This window comes from Suncus etruscus, chromosome 16 (assembly GCF_024139225.1).
Source record: "Suncus etruscus isolate mSunEtr1 chromosome 16, mSunEtr1.pri.cur, whole genome shotgun sequence".
NCBI classification, from domain to species: Eukaryota; Metazoa; Chordata; class Mammalia; order Eulipotyphla; family Soricidae; genus Suncus; species Suncus etruscus.
In genome coordinates, this window is record NC_064863.1 from 75,427,087 (window position 1) to 75,439,517 (window position 12,431).

A 12,431-nucleotide genomic window follows, 5' to 3' on the forward strand; every position below is an offset into this window, starting at 1 on the left:
TGTTTTTTCTTGTTCTTTGTACTATGTGCCAGTCTCTGTGGTGTGAGATGATATCTCATTGCTGTTTTGATTTCGATATCCTTGATGATTAATTATATGGTGAATTTTTATACTATCTATACATTTTCTTTTAAAATAGCCATGGGTGTGAAATTTATAGATCTTCTTTGAAATTATAAAAACTATTTAATCACTAGCCTAGATATTATTTACAAGGTATATCAAAGAATTAATGAAACCCCTAACCAACTATCATAACTTAAGTTATTCTAAATTGACTACTTGTTGAGCATTTGTGAAAATTCTGACTTTTTATATTTGTATTCTTTGGTTATCCCTAAAGTTATTCTCTATGATTGGAACCATTCATCGAAGATATGACAAGAAGTCAAATGAATAGGTGCAATATATAAATGATTTCCTGTTTCATATTCACTTTGAGTGAACTGAGTAGTAACCAAATAGTAATTTTGATCAGTATCTATAGCATGTGTTCTAATCAGTATCCACTTGACTATATAATCAGACCCTATTTACAAATCTTTTTAGTTACCACATTTTGGTGTTTTAGCAAAATTTACTTTGCTAGAAACATCCTTTACATTTTAACTGATTCTTGCTGGTGTTTAAAAAAGTCTGAATATGAATATGCTATTATATTATGAAATAAAATCTACATACATGGTAAGAGCACATTACTCATGGACAATAGATTGCACCCACTACTTCAAATTTCCCTGTTTGCTATTGGAATCATTCCTACCATTCTCCTTGTAGCCCATTCCTAGGATAACCTCTGGGGCTCTATAATAACGTGTCACCACATAAGGGGTCATCATGAAGCTTGTGCCTGCTGTCCTGGCCAGTCCAAAGTCGAGAATTTTCAATGTACAATCAGACTTGACTACAATATTACTTGGTTTCAAATCCTAAAAAAAAAGGAAGAAGGGAAGAAATTAAAAGGCAGTATAAGATAAAATGTGACTTCATCTCTGATTTGTGAAATGGCAGAAATGGAGATTCTATTAGTTCAAGGACTGTTATATTAAAAAAAAAACAGTTTCTCAAAAAACTTTACAATAAATTTTTAATTTTCTAAAAACCTCTGCAACTTTTCAAAGCCATACTAGAATTTTTTTATCCCCCAGGTGCTCATCCAAGAAAAAGAATTGAAGAAAAAAGTGTCATTTTTGTCATCTTTAGTACCTAAAGATGACATAAATTTTTCATTTCTGTGCACATATTTTTCATTTCTAAACCTGACAGAAGAGCCAAAAAGGGCAGCTGTCTTTAGCCTGTCAAAAACAAACTGCAGAAGTAAACTATCTTATTGCAGCTACATATATGACCTCTGCCAATCAAGGGGTATAAAAGCATGAGGCTTTTCAGAAGCTGATTTACAGTGAGCTGAAACAGTGTTAAACATAACCAGCTAGAGCATAAATAAACTTTTATTTGGCCCTTTAGTGACCCATGTGCTAAATCTAATATCAAAAAACAAAGAATGTTTATTATATTTTAAAATGATCTGCTACATAAAGAAAATAATCAACAGTTGTTTTTTTCTCTCCTTCAGAATAATCTCAGTTACAATTGAAATGTTCTTACCCTGTGAATAATCCCAGCAGAATGAAGGTGCTTGATGCCACACAACATTTGGTACAGCAGGTAAGACATTCGCTCATGGTCTAATTCCATCTGAATCACTTGACACAAGTTGGCATCCATCAGTTCCATTACTAAATATCTGTAAGGTAAATCCAATTCATTAGTTAGACTGGTAGGTAGAGTCCTTTAAACAAGAATCCTCTCCCACAAAAAGAAAAAAAAAAAAAAGAAGAATCCTCTCCCAAGTCTCTAAGTCTCTAAAAATTCCAGTTATACCTTTCATTAAATTAAACACTACTTGTGCATTACTTGTCATGATAGCTATCACAGATGCTAAATTATCAGCATTTATTGACGTTTAATTCCTGAACATAAACAGCATCTCTTTAGCATCTTTCACCTTTCCCTGAGTTGTCTTGACTCTTTCCTTAGCACCATAACTATTACTAATAAATATCATCTTCATCATCATTTACCCAGAAAATCTTTTATTAAATTCATTGGATCTGTGTTAAAAAGGACATTATGCTAGAATTCACTTTTTTCCATTTATGGTCATTATAATTCTTGATGTATTCTTTTTGTACAAAATTAATCCCACAGATCAAAATACATAAAATATAGTTTTAATTATGCTCCTCTTGTGAGTAGTATAAAAATTTTAACAAAAAATAAAATTAATATTATTTACCTGATTAAAACAAGAGCACATAGAGTAACAAGATCAGAAATGTGTTTTCAAGGGGGAAAAGGCACAAAAAAAGTCTTTCCCACTTGTCACTGGTTCTGCTTTATTTCACTGTTGACTCTTACTTTCCCATAAAATACCTCTATTTTTCTCTTTGTCAGTTTTTGTTAGTTCTTTGATCATTAAGTACACCTTCCTCTCTGAGTGTTTTTACTTACACATCTTGAAACTCCTCCAGTGACTTTTGGGGTGTGAAGACATTTAATAAACTAATAATCTGGAAAGAGACAAAGGAAGGTGCAAAGGGATGAGAGAAAGAAAAGGAAGGTTAATTAATTATTTTAAAAGCATATAAGTAGGTGCTGGAGATCTGTACTACATGTTTCTCATGTAGTTAGTCTGACTTCAACCCTCAGAACCTCATAGAGTCCCCTGAACACCATCAGGAGTGACCCCAGAACCAACTGTAAGTCCTAAGCACTGCTAAGTATGGCCGTCTCCAAACAAAACAATCAAAGCATAGATTTAAACATGTTTCAACTCATAGTCACCAATATTAGCTATGACTGAAAAATAGAAAAGTTGGAAAGAGTAGGAAATATTAGTATTATTAGAAAGGTTGGAAAATTGTTCCAGTACAGCTTCGGGACAGAATGCGGGAAAGAATACTTACAAAGGATATGTGATTTGTGTGATAATTAATAATCAATTAAAAAGTTTAATTAGATGATTGTGATACTGCCCTAGAGCAGCAATTCCCAATCTATTAAACCTATTGACCTCCTTTTCAGGAAAAAAAAAAAAGGCAGCCCTTGAAATCTACTTTCTTTAAGGAAACAAATAAAATATGCCTCTTACTGCACCCAAGAATAATTGTACCCCATTAGAAATTGCTTTAGACTGTGTCTTTCCAACTAGAATTGTTATATAATTAAGCAAAAGTTAGATAAAGTTACATCTAAGAAAAGTGAGGTAAAAGTAAGCACTCCATAAAAACTTAGTAAGGCCATGTTTCTTGTTCCAAATGGGCAAAGTGGTGATTCATTTAAAGTGATGTTCCTTTAAGATTTTTGTAAATTGTTATTTTAGGGGATTTTTTTTTGGCATCTATTTTCTACCCAAATTTTTTTTAGAGTAGTGTGCTAAAGTGTACTTACACTAATGTGTGTGGAAGAGATATTTAGGACATCAGCAGTGAATTTAATAGACATGGATAAGAAATATTGAATTCATTTCTAAGTTCCTTTGTCACATTTTCAAATTGATTGTATGTATAAATAACTCAAAATGTTCTTTCAGCTAAACTGTCTGTATTACTGTGCCAGTGGGAACAAAATTTAAAAAATTTAGAGAGAGGGGATGGAGCGGTGGCAAAAGTGGTAGGGATTGCCCTGCATGCACTATCCTAGGAAGAACCACGGTTCAATCCCCCAGCATCCCATTTGGTCCCCCAAGCCAGGAGCAATTTCTGAGTGCATAGACAGGAGTAAACCATGAGCATCACAGTTGTAGCCCAAAAACCAAACAGCAAAACAAAAAAAAAATTGAGAGAGCAACCCCTACGTACAGGATAAATACAAACATTTGATAAAAGCTAGAAAAGTACAAATTTAAGTAAATTTCAGAAATAATAAATAAAGCTAAAAATTATATGAACATCTTAGAAATGAAATCACTTTTAGTAAGTGTTTTAAGTTTTGATTAAGTAGTTGTTATTTGTTGAAATTATTTAACATAATTATAATATCATCCAATGTTTTCAATAGTTCATGTATATATTACAATGACATTATGTATAAAATGGTTATTGAAACTGGTATGCATCGCTCGCAGTGGAATGTATAGGTTGTAAGATTTTATAATACCTTATCTTTGAAAGTGACACAGATGTTTATTCAAAAACAACAGACTAGAATACATAGACACATAGACAGAGATAAAAACTTAAAGATAAAAAAGGCTAACCCATTTCATCTGATGAACAATCTAGTTGACCTCCATTTTTTATAATCATGTAAAAAATACAAATATCTAAGAATCAATTTAACAAAGGAGGTAAAGATCTTTACTACAAAATGTGTAAATCTTTCTGAAAAGATGAAAAGAAAGACTTATTACCTGTTCATTGGCTGGAAGAATTAATATCATGAAAATGACCATGCTATCCAAAGTAATTTATAGAGGTAATGTAGTCCTCATCAAAATTTCCATGCATTATTTAAGGACACAGAACAAATGCTTCTAAAATTTATGGAATCATAAAACTCCCAGGGTAAGTCCTAGAAAATATATTGTGGGGTTGCATTTGCAAAGAAATAGTAATCAAAAATTGTGAACAAAAATAGCTGCTTGGCTTAGTAGAATAAATTTTAGAGCCCAGAGATAAAAACCCTACTGACAGATAATGTACAATAAGTAGAATAAGTACATGAAGTGGAGCAGGGAGAACTTCTTTAATAAATGGTATTGGGAAATAAGACAGTCACATACAAAAATAAAATGTTATTACAACTTTATCTCATGTAATTTAAACTAGCCTAAGATCTCAATGTACAATTAGTTCTGAAATACAGTGAGAAAAAACAAAAGCAGGACTATCCAAGATCTTGACTTCAGAAAAGATATGAGGCCTAAAATAAAGACAGTCATCTGATTGTGAGAAAATATCCATACACCATACATCAAAGGCTAATATCTAGATATATAAAATACTCAAAACTCAACAACACAAAATCAAACGACTATCAAAAAATAGAGGGAGGATATTAGAGAATGGACACATCATCAAATAAGACATAAGATGGTCAATAGGTGAATAAAAAGTAATAATCATACTGATTATCGGGGAAATGCAAGTGAAAACAATGAAATATTTTGTATACTAGCTAGAATGGTAAATATCAAAAAGTGTGGAAAGATAAGTGCGGGCAGAGTTGTGGTAAAAAGGAACATTCAGTCTTGCTAATGAGATTTTTGTCATGTTCAGCCTCTTTCAAGTTAATTTGGAGATGTCTCAAAACATTGAGACTAGAGCTTCCCTATGACACTGCAATTCTACTCCTGGGTATCTACTGCAAGAACACAAAAATAGCAATTAAAGGGGGCATACGTATACCTAATTTTCAGTAGCCAAGATCTGGAGACAACACAAATACCCAATTTCTCAACAGTTGATGAGTATATAAAGAAAGTGAAATACACATATGTACATACACAAAAGCACTACTCAGCAATAAAAAAGATGAAATCTTGAATTTGGTCATGAAGTGTATAAATTGGACAATATCGTTCTATGTGCATCAGAAAGAAAAAGGCAAACATCACATGATCTTGCTTATATGGAAAATATAAAGGAATAAAGCAAATAATGAGGCAATTCCCCCAAAGAAGACAATGAGATCTGGTCAACAGTGTTATAATCTGAGGGAGATATGTGGGTACAGGAAGAGGCCTTGGGCTTATAATGGTGGAGAGATCGTGGTCCTCTGGTGATACGGAATGATATGATACATTTATATAAAATGGTAATAAGTAGTACTGTAAAAAGAATCCAAAATAAAAAAGGCCAGCATAGTACTGGGGTTAAGGCACTCATTTTTCATGTGGCTGTCCCCTATTCTATCACTGGCATCACATATGGTTCCCTAAGCACAGCCAGAAGTATTCCCTCGGGGCTGGAGAGATAGCACAGTGGCTAGGGTGTCTGCCTTGCAATCACATATGGTTCCCTAAGCACAGCCAGAAGTATTCCCTCGGGGCTGGAGAGATAGCACAGTGGCTAGGGTGTTGCCTTGCAAGTAGCTGACTAGATTTGATCATCGGCATCCCATAGAGTCCCCCAAGCCTGCCAGGAGTGATTTCTGAGTGCAGAGCCAGAGTAACCCCTAAGTGCCGATGGGTGTGCCTGCCCCGCCCCCCAAAAGGGTAAAGAAATGATCCCTGTGAGAAAGCACAAATAATCATGTGGTGTGGCCCCTCCAAACAAACAAAAATTAAACTAAGAAAAATAATGTATTAGAAGAATAAAAATTATTATGCATGTAAAGAATAAACAGACTTTTAAAAAAAAAGAAGCTTTAGGGAAGTGAGCAATCATACGGGGTTAAGACACATTCTTTGCACATGGATACCCCTTATTAATTGTCCTCTGCATCATATATGGTCACTTTAACTCCATAAGATTTATCTCAGCACAGAATCAAGAGTGAGCCCTGAACTCTGTAAGGTGTGACTCAATACAAATATTTGTTTCACATAATGGTTGTAACCACTTTAATACAAAAAAAGAAATTATATTGTGGAATATGGTAATAAATTATATTCATTTTAGTTTATGACTTAATATGAAATATATACTATCCATAGTTGGCCTGTGAAAGAGGATAACAGGGAAGAAAAGATGAAAGGAAGTAGGAAAGGAAGGAAAGGAGGACGAAAGGAAGGAAGGAAGGAAGGAAGGAAGGAAGGAAGGAAGGAAGGAAGGAAGGAAGGAAGGAAGGAAGGAAGGAAGGAAGGAAGGAAGGAAGGAAGGAAGGAAGGAAGGAAGGAAGGAAGGAAGGAAGGAATGGAGAGAGGGAGGAAGGAATGGAGAGAGGGAGGAAGGAGGAAGGGAGGGAAGGAGAAAAGGAAGGAATGGAGAGAGGGAGGAAGGAGGAAGGGAGGGAAGGAGAAAAGGAAGGAAAGGCAGGCAGGAAGGAAGGGAGGGAAGAAGGGAGGGTCGGAGGAAGGGAAGGAGGGACAGGAGAGGGGGGAAGGAAGGAAGAATTCCTTGAGAATTCCTATGAGAAATGCTTTTATGAACCCTGTTCTACCTCTAAAGATATATGTGCAAATCTTACCAGAAAAAAAATACAGACAAAAAAAAAACAAAGACGACAAAGCACAGTGTGTACTCTTAAAATCTGAAAGTCTGTAGCTACAAGAAAAGAATATAAAAGTCATCAGCTGTCAATGATGAAATTTCGATCACAAAACCAACATATTCTGCAGGATGTTTGTAATTTTTGTGTATGCTTTTGGAAAGACACAAATCTCTCTGGTTAACTTAGTAGAAGTTATCCAAAATATGACTAATTTTGTTAGAGAGGTGATAATGCTCACCATATGGCTTTTAGATGGTTTTGAGGTAGACAGTTACGCTAGAACAATGAAATTAAATTAGCAGATGAGCAAGAAAAGCGATCTCAAGAGGCAGAAATTTCAAAGGAAACCTAACTAATAAGACAAGTAAGCTCCCTTCCTTGGTTTTCTTTTCAAAATCATTCAACCTTTCACAGCCAAAGATTTGAAAATGCGGACTCACGTTTTTATGGTTCACACACTTCATGAGGACCAGCTCCCGGTAAGCTCTCTTGGCATGGGTTTGGTTCTGGAACGGTCTGCTGAGCTTTTTAATGGCCACATTTCTGTCAAGGACAGCATCATAGGCAGCACTGCAGAGACCCAAGAACAACCCATAATTAAAGTCTTTAGAACTCCTGTCTTTACAACTAAGGATTTTGGTTAAAAAAAAAATACCATTTCGTTATCCTACCCGGATAGTTCCTTCTCAGCACCCACATAAACCAACTATAAGTAAAGATATGAGTAACTTGTATAAAGACATTCTATTTTTAGGAAAAGAAACCACCAGAAGAGTTCCTTGAAAACAAAACATCAATGAGTCAAACAAAGAAGTAATAAAAGTGCTGTGTGTGATATTTAAGTTTTCTCTAGCAATAAAGTTCCATTGTTGTTTGCTTATTTTAAATGGACATTCTTTGCCCACACATAGGAGTCAGTTTTTAAGGTAATATTAATGGCCCTAAAAACCAAGGTTAATTGATGCTGAAAGTACACTCAGGAACCATAACAAAGCTCAAAAATAAGGAATGTAATCAGAGGGGAATCACAGAAGCATAAACAACTGCATTGATATACAAAAATTGCACTTTCAAACTACCAAGAATAATGAATGCTGCCTTGAAAAGCAAATCAATATATGGCACTGATTATTCCTATATTCAAAATACCCAGGTTGTGGAGCAATAAAATGAGTCTCTTAATTCTATTATACCTGATTAACTACTCACAAAATCTGTTTCCCATCCCTCTAGATTTATTTGTCTTAATGTCCAGGAAATAATCCTCTGAAAACATGGACCCCCTTTACCAACACAGCACCTCATTCTGTTATTGGATTCTTTTGGAAGATACATTTCCATCATTCTAACAAGCAGAGAAGTCTCTCTGTGGTCTATGTTAACTACCATCATCCCTGCCTTCCAGACTGAAGTAGAAAAAAGCATTTTCATTAAAGACTCATAATGCTAACCATTTATTAAAGAATTGAGAACAAGATCTAGCTCAATTATAAGCACTCAAAAATTCTTCTCTTCTTATTGTCCACCAACATTTTTTATTTCCTTAAATATAAGCCAGATCTGACCACCATGTGTTAAGTGTGATTTCAAGTCCCATCACCATCTGGTCAATTTCCTTTGGATCATTTCAGTCTGTCCAGATCCTCTGAAAGACTTCCCTGAACTAAATATAAACACTGAAACTCTAGATTTTGAAGTCTAATGAAGATTACAGTAGAGATGTCAACTCCTTTATTTTGATTTAATACAGTGCACCTGTCCGCTAAAGTCTTTGAAGGCCATATCACATGCTGTTAACTAACAGAGAGATAGTAAGTTATATAAAAATATGTATACATATGTATATTTATATTATCCATGCTATTAGTTAATTATGTCATGCAAGTAAATCCTGGTGTTTGTTTTTATTAACCTACCAATGACAGCAGAGACAAAGAAAGGAGTCAAATAGATATTATTGATAGTGCTAAAGGACAATGACACATTTATTAATACAAAATTCATTTGCCTTCTGGGAGTAAATACAGAAAGTCCAGGCTAGAGACCATTTCTCCGGGTCTCTATTAATTTTGAAAACAATTCATTTTTAGCATATTAGTCACTGTATTTTGAAAATGTTCTTGTCTCCAGCCGTGAACACTGGTTGACACTGCCATCATTCCTTTTCATTCCTTTATTCTTCAATAATTACTAGCAAAAAGTTTAGCAAATATGTTTGTGAATTGACATTGCTGGTACCATTGATCATAACTTGTAAAATAATAATCCACAAGCAGTAAGATCACTCAAGGTATCATATTTCTAAATCTCACATAGTTGGGTCAGAAGAAGGAGGTTAGTGGCAAAGAAATACACTAAGCCAGTCAGGAAAGTAAAGGAATCAGTGGCTTTTAAGAGTGGTTTCTCATGGCTTTTTCCTCATGGTATCTCTGAGCTCCTAGCCAAAACTCACTTTTCTTTATTATACCAATACCCATCCACCAGGATTGGGAAGGTCAAGAGTGAGACAAAAGTACCTATCCAGTGGGTGTTTATATATCAAAGAAAGAAATTTAAGGAAGGAGGAATTTGGAGAAACACTTTTGTTTGGGGTTAATAGCTGGATATCATTTTACAACAAATTAATATCTTAAAATCTTGTTTTGCTCTTAGATAATTTTTGGAAGAATCATAAAATCTCACTTTTTTTTTCACATTGACAGCTTATATTTTATCTTTAGCTCATTGGAAAGTACTCTTTTCTGACACCAGCAGAGTTGGTGAGCTCCATTAAGAGAACTGTCAGCTATAAATAGTCACATGTTTTGCTCAGCTACACAAAACTTCTACAGTAACATGAAACTATGGCAAAAATATTACTGCTCAGTCCATCAATCTGTTCACTTTTCTCTGAGGCTGCCCTAGCACTATGTTTCTAGCCTTGTTATTACCCTCTACCATCTGATAGCTGGTACACTGCTTAACTGTGAGTGATCCCCAATAGCAATTTGACATTAGCTATTAGCTATTTCCTTTGTTAAAAAATCTGTCTCTAGTGTTACAGCTCTTTTAGAATTTGTGCAGCAGGCCTTCTGGTGGATTCTCCAACAGAAGGCCTTCCCACAAAAAAAAAAAATCTGTCTCTACTCATTTACTGTTTATCTTCATTCACGTCTTTGATATTTGGGTTGCTATCAGTAAAAATTTATATAACCATAATTTATGTACTTTCCATAAGTTTCCTTTTTACCACATTCTTTTCAGTGATCTTCAACACTGTGCCCTTTAATAGTAAAAAATTGTGGGGTGGTTGCTCTGTATCATCTACATATGTTGCATTATAACTGTATTTGCTAGTGCTGAATGTTTATTTTAGAGCTTTAAATGTGTTAGGAATGTGTTATCCACATTTAAGAGCAAAAGTTCAAATAAACAAAAATTTTGTTCAGTGAATAAAGTAACTTGTTTTTCAAGTTCATACACTTAATTCATACTCTAAGTTTTATTTTAAAATGACTATTACTTTAAACTCAAAAGAAAACTTATAAGTTTATTTTATTATAGTTCTCAAACAAAAGATAAAAATCTATATGGGATGGGTTGGGGTGCTTAAGAAGTAATTGAATTAAGAATAAATAAATAGCTTAGAAAAAATAACTGAAAAACTAACAATAGAAAAATAAATAAATTTGCTCACTACCTTGGAGGGGAAAGGTTTCCCAATTTCTTGACACTTCATCAATGGCAGGGGTGAACTTTCAGGGTTAGATTGAAGGTGCATGCTTAGTATGCAGACAACTAGGGTTTGATCCCCAAAGCCACTTGGTCCCCGAACACCATTGGGTGCTACATTAGTACACCACCTTTATCATAACCTAGGTAGACCGGATAATCCACCGCATCATGGAGCCCAAGCAGCACTGACTGAAGCTCTGTTTGATTGGCTGAGACTGGAGAGGGGACCCTGTCCTCCTGAGTATCATGTAGAAGACCCAAAACAAATATGCCATTTTATATCAATATCAGTTGTCAGTGAATTGCTAATTTCCTATTATACTATTAAAATGTTCCTTTTTCTCTAGGTCATTAATAAATGGACCCTTGAAAAGAAAGATATGGAACATAATTTATATATATATATATATTTGTATACATGTACTTGTATCTTAAGGTGAGAGGAAAAAGTGGTCCCATGGGATATGCCAGAAAAAAATTGCATCTAATTATTTCAGCATAAATGCTGTTTATAGATCAGTAACTAATGTAAAATGCTAATGTTAAAAAGAATTCTACTTGCTACTAAGCATTTTAAAGTCATGTTATTCATGAGAAAATGCAAACAGCATTTTACATGAATGCTGACACTAATTATTAAAAACATATTAAAATTATAAAATAAAATTTTAGACACTAACTGGAAGACACAGCCAATTCCTATGAGTAATAAAATAAGATCAGGGTGGTGTGGGCATAACAGAGATTATGAAATCTGAACTCCGTAGAATATAACTTAGACTTTTTTCCCACATATTACATCATTTTTGTTCTGTTTCTTAGTCAGAATATATATAAAACTGTTCTAGACCAAGAGTCTCAAGGAATGAATTAATAAGAAAACATATAATTATTCATATTTAAGTAAAGCTCAAAAGTTCTTCTTCTGATTTTATTGTTAACACGCCTACTTATTAATGAGGCTGAACAGTATAGCAGCTATTCTGATAATATTTTAATAGGTGCTCTTTATTGACTACTAATAAAAGTAAACAGAACATGTGTGTTAGTGTTTATTGACTTTTTGTTTAGAGAGGTCTCACCTCATGTGTCTCAGGGCTTATGCCTGACTCTGTGTGTTTCTTTGTTCAGAAATAACTACTGGTGGAGCTCAAGGACTGTATGTGGTGCTAGGCATCAAATGTGGGTTGGCTGTGTGCCAGGAAAGTGCCCTACCCACTGTATTACCTATTCCTTATCTTAATCTCATCCTGATGCCTATTTATTTAATTTGCAACTAATCTACAGTTTAATGGAATTATACATCTGTGTTACACTTAAGCTTTCGAGGCTAAAGATTACTATTGCTTTATATTCCTGCTCCCCTTCGCATCTACATCTGGATCAACTAGAATTAAAAGGACCACAGAAGTTTTGGGTACATAAAGGGGAAAATATGTTAGGAGACTATTGTTTCAGTGTGTTATTAGATTTTTTCACAGTGATTTATGATATAATTATTGAAACATTTCCTGTATAATTGTGATTTTCCGAGCATAATGTTATTGTTGTGTCCTGTG

General features: G+C 34.2%; 1 protein-coding gene and 1 pseudogene across 7 annotated transcripts in view; one reads left to right on the forward strand and one right to left on the reverse strand.

Moving 5' to 3' along the window:
• MAPK10 (mitogen-activated protein kinase 10) overlaps positions 1 to 12,431 on the reverse strand; it is a 232,020-nt gene that overhangs the window by 97,687 nt on the left and 121,902 nt on the right. For 6 of the 7 annotated variants that reach the window (XM_049789765.1, XM_049789762.1, XM_049789764.1 and 3 more), the window contains 4 exons: positions 7,599 to 7,728; positions 2,515 to 2,573; positions 1,609 to 1,747; positions 764 to 929 (listed from right to left, as the gene is read on the reverse strand). In XM_049789765.1, the coding sequence (XP_049645722.1) occupies positions 764 to 929; positions 1,609 to 1,747; positions 2,515 to 2,573; positions 7,599 to 7,728 (494 nt within the window). Of the gene's footprint in view, positions 1 to 763; positions 930 to 1,608; positions 1,748 to 2,514; positions 2,574 to 7,598; positions 7,729 to 12,431 lie in introns of those variants that run through there. The other variant, XM_049789769.1, reaches the window with a different exon arrangement.
• On the forward strand, positions 10,191 to 10,257 carry LOC126033236 (uncharacterized; annotated as a pseudogene).